General features: G+C 39.8%; 1 protein-coding gene across 2 annotated transcripts in view; it reads left to right on the forward strand.

Moving 5' to 3' along the window:
- The window catches only part of LOC136879058 (histone acetyltransferase KAT8), a 141,801-nt gene extending 126,139 nt beyond the window's left edge, over positions 1 to 15,662 (forward strand). Inside the window, exon 7 of one of the 2 annotated variants that reach the window (XM_067152796.2) lies at positions 14,114 to 15,661. In XM_067152796.2, coding sequence (XP_067008897.1) covers positions 14,114 to 14,333 — 220 coding nt within the window. In that variant the 3' untranslated portion in view covers positions 14,334 to 15,661. Of the gene's footprint in view, positions 1 to 14,113 lie in introns of both variants that reach the window. The other variant, XM_067152797.2, reaches the window with a different exon arrangement.
- The last annotated feature ends 426 nt before the right edge of the window (positions 15,663 to 16,088 follow it).

A 16,088-nucleotide genomic window follows, 5' to 3' on the forward strand; every position in this document is an offset into this window, starting at 1 on the left:
TAACGAGCCTATAACAGCTCTCTTAGATTCAGGTAGTGTTTGTTCTATTATTTCGGCTGATTGGTATTCAAAATTGAAATCTGTTTGTAAGCTTCCTAACTATTGTCTGTCGGCGATCCAATACGTTTCGGCTAATTCCTCTCCATTAGAAATTCTCGGTTCCTTATATGTCAAAATTCGTATTTTTCAATTCACATGGAAAGTTAAATTGTTTGTGGCCAAGCATTTGTCTTGCCCCATTATATTGGGAGCGGACTTTATTTCTCACACTGGTCTTGTGCTCGATCTTCAGAGTAGGTCTTGCACTTTCAAATTTGCCTCGAATTGTAATATCCCTCTATTAAAGTGTAATTCTGAATCATGTTCTTCTATTTCGCCTACCCAGGATGAGATGTTGTTAGACCTTAGACATCTACCTGAGGAGCAGGCTGATAGTATTCGCAAATTGTGTCAGTCGTTTCCCGAGGTGTTCTCTGATACTCTTGGTGTTACTGACCTTATTGAATACAAAATTGAGGTCACGGATTCGATTCCTGTCCGTTTTCCACCTTATAGGCTATCTCCACCTAAAATGAAGGCTCTAAAAGAAATCATCGATCAGATGTTGAAGGACGGTATTATTAGGCCCTCTAAGTCAGCGTATTCTTCGCCTATTTTTTTAGTCCCGAAACCCCAAGGAGGCTTCGGGCCTGTCATTGATTACAGGGCTCTCAATCGGAAGGTGGTGTTACAATCTGTGCCCCTTCCCGACCTTCATTCTTGTTTTTCATGGTTTCGTAAGGCCAAGTTCTTTACTATCTTGGACTTGAATCAGGCCTATAATCAAATTCCCCTTGCCGAAGAGTCTAAACATCTTACAGCGTTTGCCACGGACTGGAATTTATACAAATACAACCGCGTGCCTTTCGGGCTCCCCACGGGAGCAGCTGTACTCACTAGGCTGCTAGATAGGGTCTTCTCCGACATCAAATTTGAGTACTTATATCACTACTTGGATGATGTCGTCGTATTTTCAGAGACTTTTGAAGAGCATCTAGATCATCTGCGAGAAGTTCTCGATCGCCTTCGTAAGGCTGGGTTAACTGTTAAGTTGTCCAAGGTTGCCTTTGCTAAGCCCTCTATGTCTTTCCTAGGGCATATTGTGTCACCGGATGGTGTAGCAGTCGATCATTCTAGAACACAGGCCATCCGTGATTTTAAACCTCCCAAGGACATTAAAGGTATCGCCAGGTTCATTAGTATGGTGAATTTCTTCAGGAAGTTTATTCCTAACTTCGCTAATAGAGCGGCGCCATTAAACCTTCTTCGTAGGAAAGGCATCAAATTCGAGTGGGGACCTTCTCAACAAGCCGCTTTTGAAGACCTTAAATTAGCTCTTTGTAATGCCCCTGTACTTGCTATGCCTGATTTCTCGAAGAAATTCATTGTCCAAACCGACACATCGTCGGCAGCGGTAGCTGCAGTCCTTCTTCAAGAGACTGAACTAGGGAGGCGCCCCATCGCCTATGCGTCTAGGACATTGTCGGCTCAAGAAACCAAGTATTCCATCTATGAGCTCGAAGGTTTGGCAGTCTTATTCGCCTTAGAGAAGTTCCGTCTCTATCTGGAACATGTCAAATTCGACCTGGAGACAGATAATCAAACCTTAAGCTGGGTCTTAGGTAGGCCGCGTCGTACTGGTCGTATAGCCCGCTGGGCCATCCGTATTTCTGCCTTCCAGTTTGATGTTAGACATATCAGAGGTACCGAAAATGTTGTTGCTGATGGACTCAGCCGTATGTTTTCTAACGACATCGAGACCCACGAACCGGTCGACAGTTCATCACCTTCCGAGTCCATACTATCTAAGGTTAATGCCATCCTAACAGATGCTCCCATGCTCTTTAGGGATATCGAGAAATACCAACGTGAAGATCCGACGCTGGCTCCGATAATGGAAACCCTTTCTTCTGGGGAACATGTTGTCCCTTATGTTCTGAGGAATGGTGTTCTATGTTGCCCTTCGAGGCATGATAAGATGATGAAAGTTGTTGTTCCAGCGGTTCTTGTACCTATGATCTTCAAGTATTATCATGAGACCCCATTAGGAGGGCATCTTGGTATCTTTAAAACTCGTGAAAAGATTCGTGAAATGTTCATCTGGAAAAGTATGGACGGTGAAATCCGTGAACTAGTAAAGGCTTGTAAATCCTGTTTGCTTAGTAAACCGACCATGTCCACCAAGGTAGGCCTCTTGTCTTCTCAGCAAGCGTCGAGCCCCATGGAACGCCTGTATATTGATTATGTAGGACCATTCCCCCAGTCAAAGGGTAATGCCAACAAGTTCATCCTTGTGTGTGTAGATGGTTTTACCAGATTTTCTTGGTTATTTCCGACTAAGCTGGCTACCGCTCAGTCTACCATTACTTGCTTAAATTCTATTTTTGCTTCTTTTGGTCCGTGCCAATATATTGTATCTGATAATGCTAAGGCTTTTACATCTAACTTATTTCGTAAATTCTGTTTTGACTTATCCATCTCTCATGTAACTACTTCTGCTTATTACCCTCAACCATCTCTGGCTGAACGGGTTAATCGTAATCTCAGGTCCGCACTTATTGCCTATCATCATGAAGATCATTCCAGGTGGGACACGTCCCTGCATTGGTTAGCTTTTGCTTTGAATTCGGCGGTTCATGAATCTCATAAGTTCACTCCAGCTTCCTTGATGTTCAAGTTTGTTCCCAACACGCCGCTCTCTAACCTTTGGTCTCTGAGTGACATTCTACCCGAGACAATAGATCCGGATAATATTAAAGATCTTTGGAAGAAGGCTAAAGCCAATCTTAAGGTATCTCATGAAAAGGTTAGGGAAAAGTATGATCGTGGACGGAGACCCACCACTTTGAAGGTAGGTGACCAGGTGATGGTCAAGAATTTTGTTCCCGCGGGCAAGCTTGCCCCCAGATTTCATGGGCCATGCATCATTCTCGATTTTCTTACGCCGGTTACATTGTTAATAAGCAATCCAGCCACCGAGAGGATATTTAGGGTTCACCTGTCCCAGGTGAAACCGGTGTAAATTTTGTGTCAACTCGCTTCATATAATTTGATAGGAATATGAAGGTTATATTTTTTTTTTTGAGTTCCACTCTTAAGGCATTCTGCTCCTTCTATTTTATTTTATATGTAAGCATTTCTGTGAAACCTCCCCCGATTTGTTAAACTGCCATCCTGTCCTTGCCACGGCCATTACCACGCTCCCGTCTCCTGCTCCACTACACACAGTGGCTGGCTTAGATGAAATGCCATGGATATCTGCACGCCGCTGGCCCCTCAATCTCTCTACATGCCTGTGCCCTCAAAAGAAACATGATGGTCCAACACAATTCTGCCGCCTAGCTTTAATGTTTCAGTGCCCCCGCAGCCGCACGGCGCCGTGCCGCAATTGGGTTTGAGGAAGGGCCCCCTCGGCCCCAGCGAGGACGACATGTGCACGGCGAGCCGGAGCTCTCCTCCCGGCCAAGGCTGATGTGCGGCGCACGACCTGCTACTTGCCCGCAGCCTGTATATGCTCACTGCGGGCGCGGCGTGTTTCAACACCTCTGCTCCCCTCATAGTGCGGGCGAGCGGTATCTCAGGGTACTTGAGGGGTCCGAGCGGCCTCCTTTGGACGCAAGCTGCAACGGCCGGTCTGGCCATCCAACTTCATCAACCTCAACTACATGGACAGTTACGATAAGCAATGACTACACTCGGGAATTCAACAGCAATATTTGGTGGACATTGCAAAATTTTTCATCACTTTTAAGTATTAAAAGTTTATCCTCAGAATTCTACTTCTACAAACTTAAAAACTATTCTTCATCTGCAACAACAAAATTTTGAAACTAAATCAAACCAAATTAAGAAAATCTTATAAATTTTTTTGGCAATTAATATCCATATCTACATCAAAACTTGGACCTTGTTTTCAAACAATTTCATGTGTCACCCCGGGAGGAACTTTTGGGGGGGGAGGTCTGTACCGGGCGGTACACCTCCACTCCGCTAATTTAAAATGTGCGCCAGTTGAAACGCCTCTGCTGGAGGAAGTCTGAACTTCATCTACGCTATTAATTCTCTACTTTCTCAGAAGATGTCACCACGTGGAAAATTTTGAGTTTTTGAACTGTGTCATTTTTGATGTGGTTTTGTTTCGCTTGAAGTAAGAAGTGTGAACTTTCTCTTCTAGAGGACACTACTGAAGATCAACAATAGTGCAACCTAGTGCGGAGTCAAAGAACTATTTTGTTGGAGAAATTTTTATTTCAAATGTTTGTTCTTTGCTAAAAATTTTTTCAGTCTTTGGTTAAGTTGGCAATATTAACCCCTTCTTTCCCCTTGTTTTAAATCTAGCCTATCCCGAATTTCTTGAATTAATTTTCCACCAATTATGTGTTTCTTCTTAGTATTGTGTAGGGGGTTTATTGATCTACCAATAAAATCATCGCGGGAGGGTGTTTTCATTCCCCTAACGCCTAGAACCTTCTGCGAGAGTATTTAAACTGCTGATTTTAGGGTCTCCGGGCCACTTCTGTTCCATCTTTCAGTGTATAAAGTACATAGCAGGAGGCGGGAAGCACCTCTTTCCTCGGCAGCGGTCATCAATAAGGTAATGGCCGATTAATAAATTCTTTCTTTGCTAGCTCAGCAGTTTAACTCTCGGGGCGGGTGCGAAGCGTTCCTCCATGTAACCTTTTCCTAAAATGTAACGATCTTTTCTTCTATTCTCTTTTAAGCTGCATATTGGGATAGAGAGTGCTAACCCTCTCGAGCTCCCACTCACATTGTCTTGAGGTGAACTTATTTTCTCAACCTATTCTTCGTTAATGTAAAACAAATTGCTCTTTTCTAAAGTCACCTCGGTAGTATGGGATTAGCCCTTGCATTAGTGGCCTAGAGCCAGATTAGGTTTTTAAAAACGAGTGTATTAGGAGTGCAAGATCGCCTCCTCTCAAATTGTTATTTTAGAGGTCATGTAATTGCCCATTTTTATTTAAAAGACCTCAGTAGGTTGGGTATTTTACCCCTGTGTCTATGTCCAGTGAGGACAACTTGAAGGTGGAGTTTGGTGTGGCCTGGGAGAGGCTTAAATTTTGAGAGCGAGTGGCTCTTTTGAAAATTGAGTGTTGTATGCCTCGTGGAGGCTTTTCTGTGTAATTTGGAGCAAGGGCTCCTAGGTATGAATGGGGTTTTCTGCCCCTCTGTTAAAACTCGTGTTTGGGGTAAAACTGAGCTGATTGCCCAAGCAGTGTAAAATCAGGGCGCAAAGCCCAATTCCTGTAAATATTGTAACTACCCTTTTTGATTTGCTACTTTGTACCTGCCATGCTTGTTTGTTTTTGAAAAGAAAATATAACCTTGTTAAATTTTAAATTAATTTTGCTTTCGTAGCTGGAGACCTATTCACACCCGCACCTTCTTTCACCTCTACCTACCAGGGAAAACTCCGTAACAATAATAATAATAATAATAATAATCACAATCGTAAAATAATAATAATAATAATAACCATAATAATTCGAGCTCAATATCTGCATTAGTCACCCATGTGCGAGAGAATATTGTTTTCAAGTTATACCTGTTATCGCACTTGTGTCAAAGTGGAATCGGAGAAAAGGCTTTTTGCGGATGATGTTATTCTGTATAGAGTAATAAATACGTTACAAGATTGTGAGTAACTGCAAAATGACCTCAGTAATGTGAGATGGACAGCAGGCAATGGTATGATGATAAATGTGTTTCACAAATAGGAATAGTCCTCTCAGTTTTAATTACTGCGTTGATGGCGTGAAAATTCCTTATGGAGGTCACTGTAAGTACCTAGGTGTTAATATAAGGAAAGATCTTCATTGGGGTAATCACATACATTGCTATTGTAAATAGAGGGTACATATCTCTGTACATGGTTATGAGGGTGTGTAGGTGTTGTAGTGAGGATGTTAAGGAGAAGGCATATAAGGGCCGTTTTCTCCAAATGAGCTTAAACTAGGTTTATTTTAATCTGGTTTAGGTCTGAATTTAAACTAACATTCATTTTCCCCACATTGGTTTAAACTTTGTATCACTTTAAACTTGGTTCAGAGTTAAACCTTCCATATTGTAGGTTTAAACTGCTGTTTATATTCAACCTTCTTGACATTCTATTAACGTATCTGTGATTTTCTTAGTAGAAGGATTGACTACCAGTACTGCAGTACTTAAATAGAAAACATACTAAAATTAGAATGTAGTATTAGCATTAGAAAAATGCAAGAATTTATTGAAGTTTACAGTTTCGGAAAATCGGATATAAGTGTGATTTTCAATGGGTTTATAATTCATAAGTGAACAGCAAGGATTCTCTTGTATCAAAGAAGGCTTTATTTAAAACGCCAAGTAATGCTATTTCTCCAAAAGCAATAAGATATTATGCAGAAGGCATTTTTCTCATTAACATCGGGGACCACAGGCCTTAAATTGCATTCTCCATATATACTGTTGGTGGCATGAATACTCTAATGTGAAACATAAAAATATTCCTACATAAATGGTGTAATACAGGGTGTTTCAAATAGAATATACGTATTTCGAATGCATATATTTATTAAACTGTAAGACATACGAATATGAAACTTTACGCACGTATTTACAAACCTCTCGAGTTCACATTACAGATGTTCAATATGTCCTCCATCAATGACCCGAACAATATCACATCCTCTCATACTCGGCAAGCATGTCCTTCGTCACTGATGTTATGGCAGTACGGATCCAGTTCTTCAACTCTTCCAGGTTCTGTGGGAGTGGTGGTACATAAACGTTGTCTTTAACAAAAACCCACAGGAAGAAGTCACAGGGTGTCAAATCTGGTGACCGTGCAGCCCAGCTGAGACATGCTAAGTCGCCAGCTCCTTGACGACCAATCCAACGGCTCGGTAGAGTTTCGTTCAGATATTCACGCACTTGGCAACTCCAGTGAAAAATGAAGTTGTCTTCGTGCTGCCTCGTAAACAGCCAGTTTTGTAACATAGCGAGATACTGCTGACCGTTAACCGTGTTTCCATCAAAGAAGAATGGGCCGTAAACAGATGATCGGGGTATCGCACAAAACACATTGACTTTGGGCAAATTCTCTAGCACTTGTCGTAATATAAATATCTGATCCAGAGTAGAGCGATGTTTTCTAAAGCCTGCTTGGTATTCCCCTAATACTCTTTCCATCCATAATTCCAATCTTAAGGCTAGTACCTTACCAAAAACCTTGTACGTTCCATCCAGCAAGGTGATCCCTCGATAATTTCCACATACTGCCTTATCTCTCTTTTTATGTATTGGGTAAATTATACCCAATGTCCAATCCTTGGGTATTTCCTCCTTTGTCCAAACCTCCTTAATCAATTCATAAACAGCCTTTTCTATTCCCTCTCCCCCATATCTCAACAGCTCTGACTCCATTCCATCTTCACCTGGGGCTCTATTATTCTTTAATGCATTAATTGCAGCTTTGACCTCTTCTAAGTCTGGTTGTTTTACTGATTCCTCTTCCAATTCTCTTTCCTCCCCATCAACATTTATATTTTCCTCCTCTGTATCATCTTCATTATTTCCATTGAGTAACTCGTAAAAATACTCCTGCCATCTTTCAAGCACTTTGCTTTTATCACCCAGAAGGTTTCCATCTTTATTCTTGAAGAAAACAGCTCTTGGTTGAAATCCTCTCTTAAGGTCTTTTGTTCTTTCATAGAACTTTCGTACCTCGTTTCTATCCTTCATTTCATCCAGTTCTTCGATTTTCTTTCTTTCAAAAGCTCTTTTCTTATATCTACATACCTTATCTGCTCTTCTTCGTTTCTCTCTATACTCTTCTACTGTTTGTCTTGTTCTCCTTTGAGGCATTCTGTTCCTAGCATCATTCCTCTCTTGGATTAATGTTGAACATTCCTCATCAAACCATTCTGCTCTCTTTACCAATTTCTTCTTTCCCAGGGTACTATCTGCAACTTCACTGATAGTTGTTTTCCCATTTATCTTTCACTTCTCCTTTTTCCCATAATTCCCTTTTTATTTCCAAAGATTCAGCCATTTTCTTTTTGTATTTCTCTTGCAATTCCTCATTTTTTAGACCTTCAATATTGTGCTTTGCCTTTCTTTTTACTTTTTCCGTTCTTGCCAAATCTATTTATTGTCTGTACTTGACTCTAACGAGATAGTGGTCTGTATCTGCATCAGCACCTCTGCAGCTTCTACTGTAACATCCATAATATCTGATGCATGTTGCCTGTCTATGATAACATGGTCTATTTGATTTCTTGTCACACAATCTGGTGAAATCCAGGTCTCCTTGTGAATGTTTTTCCTAGAATGCCAAGTACTTTTAATTATCATCTGCTTTCCGCTCACAAAGTCAATCAATCTCAATCCGTTATCATTACTTACATCATGCAGGCTTTCTTTTCCTACTAAGTGTTTGTACACCTCTTCTCTTCCAATTTTTGCATTTAAATCTCCAAGGATAATTTTCACATCGTGTCTTTGAACTTTATTAATTTCTTCCTCCAATTTAGTATAAAATGCATCTTTCTTCTCATCTTCTGCCTCCTCAATAGGAGTGTACACACAAAATACAGTTACATTAAAGAATTTTGCCCTAATTCTCACAGAGCACATCCTATCGTTGATTGGTGTAAAGTTGATCACGCTTTGCTTTACTGACTTATGTATGAGGAATCCTGTGCCATTACTGCCTGCTTCTTCTCCACTGTAAATAAAGATATGTTGTCCAGTCTTCATCATCGCTTGCCCTTTCCATCTTAGTTCCTGTAGAGCTGCTATTTTCACTCCATACTTATCCATTTCATTCCTTAATTCTTTCAACTTGCCAGGTCTCTTCAATGTCTTAACATTCCACGTTGCTAATATAATATCCTTTTTCCTTCTCTTTAGCCATTTTTCTCGCCGGTTCGTCACCAAGTTTTCCGGTCCTGCTTTATTCATTCTTAAGGTATCCGTAACAGTTGTTTTTTTACGAGGTAGGGGAGTTAACCCTACGCTCAACCCCCAACCTGGAGGACCAGGGTATCACTTTTAGTCTGGATCATCACCTTAGATCTGTCCGGCTTGGGTGGCCCTACCAGGAGCAGATGCTTCCGCCGGCATAGCTCCAAGGATCATTTGACCACGCAAGCCTCCAATAAACACCCGGCAAAATATATTTTGCCTTGTCAAGGTGGTGATACCTTCAGGAGGCATCCTGTATTTACAAACTGTCAATACTATCTGCGAATGTCCCACCCATTCGGAGGATCAATTTGGTACCTCAGCCTGAAATGTATTTACACTGTAATCACAGAACTGCACTTCGCAAACTCGAGAACACAAAATTATTTCTGCTACGGAGAAGCAATTTTAAACATATGACGGTTACCATGCAAACCTGAAGACAACTGACATCTAGCGGCTGTTAATAAAAATTACACTATATATTCGTTTTTCCAATAGCCGAGCCAAGGCGCAGCAATCGATAGTTTGGGCAGAATAATACTTTGTAATATGTGTATTCTTTTGAAATGCCCTGTACATCCTGTGTTTGTGCTTGGTCTTATGACTGTGGTCATTGAAGCGGCAGGTCTGGATCGTCCGAGACCATGATTAGTCGGTTCAAATCCAGTTGATGAAAATATTTTTAACATCAGAATGTTGCCTGGCACGGTCGGAGAGGTGGTGGTATACAATTTATAATCACTAGATTGCGTGCCAAAAGCCTGGATTCAATCCCGAACCTCTCTGCCATGTTTATACGAAGTGGAGACATTGACGCTGTTGATGGTGATTCGTCCATCAGATGGCAACACTAAGCCTTGAGTAGACCCCTGGTGCTATTCGGATAGCAGTGGGCTATGTGGACACCGGGCTTTACCCTCCTCATTCCTCTACAGGAAAAAAATTAATGGATGGAAAGTGCAACCAGAGAACGAAGTGAAAAAGAAGACTGGAGCAAAGTGGACAGAAGAACGAAAAAGGATCCACAGGGAAAGGATGAGAGCTGTTTGGCAACTCAGAAAACAGAATCGTTAGAGCTTTGCGTGATCGATTGGGTCCATATGCACATAATAATAATAATAATAATAATAATAATAATAATAATAATAATAATAATGTTATTGTTACTACGTTCCACTAACTACTTTTGTCCGTTTTCAGAGGCCCTGAGGTGCCGAAATTTTGACCCGCATGAGTTCTTTTATGTGCAGGTAAATCTACTGACATGAGGCTGACATATTTGAGCACCTTCAAATACCACTGGTCTGAGCCAGGATCGAACCTACCAAGTTGGGTTCAGAAGGCCAGCGCCTCAACCTGTCTGCACCACTCAGCATGGCGCCCCCTTCGTACTATCATATATCACGTCATTCATTTTGTCTCATCTTCCCTGATGTGGTTAACGTCATAAAGAGTCCAGGTTCAAGAACAAGTCCATTAACAAAACTATTGAAATCCAGATCACATGCACATCCTGCTTATCTTCTTGTGCTAAAGACAACGCTTTAAGCATCAAGATCGGGGACTTTTCAGTATTTCTCAAGAAAATTTGTGTTTTCCTTGAGTAAATTCCTTACATTTACTACTTTACTCCTCAAATTGGCGTCGCCATCGGTAACCGCATAGTTAGCCTTTGGGCTGATGAGGTAACAGACAGAGCACATCGCAGAAACATTCTTGTCATTTACAGCACCGAAGTGTAACGAAATGTCCTGACTGTGATCACAGGCTACACTCGGAAAATGTCGAATAACTGTGATGCTGTAGACTGAAGGAGTTCTACTCGGTGGAGAAATACTGAAACTATGAAAACAACATTGTTGGAGGTTACGTACGATACCACAGCTTTATTTTCAAGTGATCAGGATTTTCGGAATCTGATCAAATATTACAGGACTTACATAGTGTGTTTGTCTTGTCAAACTGCTCTTAAGAAAATATAAACTATGCTCAATAAATATTTATGGGATCAGAAAAATAAAGTATTTCGTGCATGCTAGTAAACTAGTAATAAAATAAATTATAGTTAAGAATATTTCATCGTAACTATTGCCAGCTACTACATAGCGCGAAGTAAACGAGTATAGAATCTCCAAATAATGCATCCTCAGTGGTCTATCTGCTGGATCCGAGGTTTGCGAGATTGATCCCGGCCGAGGGTGATAGGATTTTAATAGGAGATAGATCCTGAACATGGTTGGAGTTTGTTTACTTGAAATTCATAAATGTTGATTTTCTGAGGAGAGAAATATTGCTAAAAGACTAGGATTTTATATTTCAACATTCCCGTGTGTTCCGTAGGATAACACGGACATCAAAAAACACGTATTAGTCCCGCGGTACTTGTTTCTGGTAAATCATGTTCGAGAGAAATAAGAAATAAAAGGCTTTCCAAGAAATTGTAGACAACAATGGGTAAAATAATATCCTGCCAAATTTCTTCTTTATTCACTACGTCCAATAGCATTAATTCGCTACAAACAGCTGATATTAATACAAAAATGTTGGTCATTGAATTACTTAGCTCTGACTGGCCCATTCCAATCGACCATGCCTTCGACTATTCGTTCAGTGCAGTCAATGCTAGCGCAGACTTGGCATCATTAGTTTAAACAGGCGAGCTGTTGTTTAAACTAAACGAGTGTCAGAAATTGGTGGAGAAAGTGGGCGCAGGTTTAACACTTTCGCACTAGCTTATATGCAGGGGTTTGCTCGAAGGAGCTCAAACTAATTTCCATTATTTTCCAACCAAATTACAGAAAATCAACACGTAAACAGTTTAACATATATAAAAATAAAATAAATCACACTAATACAGGAAACTATGAGCATTGCATGTTATTGGTAAAGTAAAAAAAATTATTAAATTTTGAAAATAAATTAAAGAAATAAATTATGGTTTTCAATGACAGAAAGATCCGACATTACTGCGTCTTTCTTCTTTACTCTTAGACTTGAAAGAAAGAACATTTAATTCTGAATAATTTGATATCAATATGATGTGTGTGCTGCAATTCACTCATGAAGCATAGCACAAAGTTATTCACTGTACACGTAACTTTTGTCCATGTCAGGTCCTCGCGGCAGCTGTGTCTGTGTCACTTCCCACATAACTTTCAGCAAAAGTAGGTAATTATTACTGTTTAATTATCTGCAAATTCAAGGATATTGGCGTCATTCAGCCTCGAATATGACCTAGCCATTACGATAAAAAGATGACGTAAGCACTTGCAACAATGGAGTAATGAGAAGGTGTAAAATTATAGTTTGCGAAGTACAGCGAACACACGATATACTAAAGAAATGAAATAAACTCATTTATACCAGGTTTAACTGGATTAGGAGAAAATGGCACTAAGTGTTTGGGATCCTTATCAGGATTACTTGATTCAAGAACTTAAAAAATCCAAAGAAATGCAGCTCCATTTGTTCTGGGTGATTTCTGACAAAAGAGTAGTGTTACAAAAATATTGCAATGTTTGGGCTGGGAAGAGTTGGGAGAAAGGAGATGAGCTGCTCGACTAAGTGGTATGTTGATACAGATGTTGATTCGCGTAAGGAACCTGAAATATTTGTCCCGAATGAATAAATTTATAATACCAATATAGTTGGTCCATTATTGGACATTATAAATGTCCTTTTGAACCTAACTCATTTATTATGTCCAATAATGGACTCTTCAAGTAGCCTACGCAGTGGCCTCCACAGTATGCACTAGCCATGTGTCTTGGTAGGTGTGCTGTTTACCAACTGATGAGCTGTCAGTGGAGAGATGGCGTGAAATGACATTAGTAGACTAATAAGCTTGAGTGGTGTCTTTAAAAGTAGGAAAGATCACAAAGTTGGAATTCAAGAGGACAAATTGGGCCAAATATTTGTTTGTGATTGAAATAGCTTACCAAGGGAAATGTTCAATAAATTTCCAATTTCTTTGAAATCAGTTAAGAAAAGGCTAGGAAAACAACAGATAGGGAATCTGTCCTAAATGCAGATCATAGAGATTGATTGATTGATTGATTGATTGATTGATTGATTGATTGATTGATTGATTGATTGATTGATTGATTGATTGATTGATTGATTGATTGATTGATTGATTGATTTTCATTATGCCAGACATCATCGGCTATTTGCTGCAGGAAATAGAGTGGGCACAATAAGTACGCACACGATAAGGTAAGAAACACATTAGGAAAACAATTCACACACAAAAGGCTGTTCGTGTACTTCCCACATCAAGACTGAAGATCTGTCCAGAGAGTTTAGTAGTTAGCAGGATGCCCACCCTCCTGACAGAGACTAGTTTGTAATGCTTTTCAGGTGTTTGCTCTATTAACCAGCATTTTGTCTTAGGTCTGACACTAGACTCATCAGAGTGGGATGTGTCAGACCCTACCCACTGATGCTGGGGTGTATGCAGGTGAACTTATCAGAAGCCCTATATAGGAGGCACAGTCTGATAACTGCATACGAGAGATAAAACTCCACAATGGAATTATTGCCCTCCTAGCAATTCCGAATGGAAATTCTAAGTTTCCAATGAGGGAATTAGATATTTTTCCACCAATAGAGCATGTCAAAAAAACAGATCAGATGTAAGGCTTTTCAGGCGTTTGCTCTATTAACCAGCGTTCCCTCCTTGGGAACTTAGAATTTCCATTCGGAATTGCTAGGCGGGCAATAATTCCATTGTGGAGTTTTATCTCCCATATGCCTGTTATATAGGGCTTCTGATAAGTTCACCTGCATACACCCCAGCATCAGTGGGTAGGGTCTGACACATCCCACTCTGATGAGTCTAGTGTCAGACCTAAGACAAAATGCTGGTTAATAGAGCAAACGCCTGAAAAGCCTTGCATCTGATCTGGTTTTTTTGACATGCTCTATTGGTGGAAAAATATCTAATTCTCTCCTTGGGAACTTAGAATTTCTATTCAGAGACTAGTTTTTCAGGATCCTAATGAGATGGAGTGAGTGTTGCTCCCTATGTTTGTTCCTATCTCTATGTATTAGATAATATCCTAGGGAACTCTTTACAAATATACTTTTGTAACTTCTCCTTTGCTTTCAGTGAAATGACCAGCATCACCCAAACGGATATAATCTCCACGTTACAGTCGATGAACATGGTCAAGTATTGGAAAGGGCAGCATGTTATCTGTGTCACTCCGAAACTCGTTGATGAACACATAAAATCTTCCCAGTTCAAGAGACCTCGTCTTGTTGTTGATACTCACTGTTTAAGGTGGTCACCCCCCAAGAAGACTCAGACAAGGACAGGAAAGAAGTAACAGACAAGTCAAAAGTTCATGTTCAGCTGTGATATTTAGTATTTAAATTCCATCAGGTCCATTATAGTCTTGTTTATGTACGTTTTGTCAATTTTCCAAGGTGATTTAAAACTGAATTCATCAATGCCCTAAGACCGTCTTCAGTGAGAGTTATTATAAATTGGAAAGAAAATGACAGTATCCTTGTAAGTTGCAGATCAGTGTGCTCGGTAGTAAATTTTGATCATTGCAGCTGTTTACGAATATGGCAGTTTGAAATGAAAAGTTGCATTTATTTTTTACTCTAGAATATATTTGTGGCCATACTTCCGTTATAGCTGCTGTGCTTCAAATCTTTGTTCTGAAGAATGGTGTCATATCACATGGTGTCAAAAATGTATTCCTTAAATAAAAATTCTCATCAAAACCTTGAGAAATCAGTGTGATTCATTCTATCGCACACACCTCATGTTTTATTATTTATAAGCTTCATTTTCCGTATTGATTGGATTCAATTTATAGACAAGAAAAGTGTTCCACCGATCACTACTTATTTATTGTGAATGAATTATTACACTAGTACCGGTTTCGGCCTATCATGGCCATCATCAGCTAGTACATAACATTTATAGTCATTAGACAAAATTAAAAAGATGTTACGTTAGATCATCCGGATGTCTAATGAAGAAAGGAAGTAAAATATATTGCAGTATTGTTATGTTAAAATATTTGTGATTAAAGGTGGTGGTGATGGTTACAATAAACTAAAACCTATTTAGTGTAGATGGATATGAGTACTTTAAACACATTAAAACATTTAGGCCACAGTATAAAACACTTGAAAAATTATAACACATTAAAACATAGTATATATTTTAAAAACGTCTATTAAAATTTGAGTTCATGTTGTGTAGCACTCATTCTTCAATCTTCTTGTGGTTGTTGTGCAAATTTAGTTGTGTTAGGTGATCGTCGAGAATGTTCTATGGCTGATATACTTTATATTGATGTGTTGTAAGAACTCTTGTTATTAAAATTTGTTTTCTTGAAAATTGAGTACTGTACAGTTCAACTATTGATGTACTCCAGTAAGTTTTATATATACTGCGAGACAGGGTTTGTTTTTAGAGCAGTTGGTGGCGGCACCTCTCTTGTGTATGCACGTTATGTGGTTGTTATCTGTAAATATAAGTTAATGTAAGTATAGTGTTTGTATGATGGAATGCCTGGTGTATGTATGAAAATGAAAAGAGTACGTACCATTGTTGTTGTGGAGGTTGTGTACCGGTATGTTTGGAGACTTGCAGTGTTCTGCTACGAGTACGTCTGGGGCTCATATTAGCTGTGGGGAGGGATGTAGGTGGAGGGGAAGGAGGAGTGGCTGTTGTGGAGGTAGGGGCGGGGTTAGGCTTCTGATTCGTCGGTTTGTTAGGACGTGTGTTTACTATTTTGAGATAGTCATTCTTTATTGCAGGAATGGCTTAATGATGCTGGTTTTCTCAGTAATGTCGTTAATGTTATGATTGGGGTTAGCGTACTGGTTCAGAGAAATATAGAAATCTTCGGTTATGTTGAGCAGGGGGCCCTTAGAGTTTATGTTTAATATCATCATGTCATTATTGATGTCTGTGAAACTATGCTTAGATTCTTCTACATGTTGACCTATTGATGAAAAATGGTTGTGTTTTACTGCATTTATGTGTTGTTTACAACTGTGACACAAGTTATATTGGACGTACCGGCAGAAACTTCACCATCCGCTACAGTGGACACATT

This window comes from Anabrus simplex, chromosome 8 (assembly GCF_040414725.1).
Source record: "Anabrus simplex isolate iqAnaSimp1 chromosome 8, ASM4041472v1, whole genome shotgun sequence".
NCBI lineage: Eukaryota > Metazoa > Arthropoda > Insecta > Orthoptera > Tettigoniidae > Anabrus > Anabrus simplex.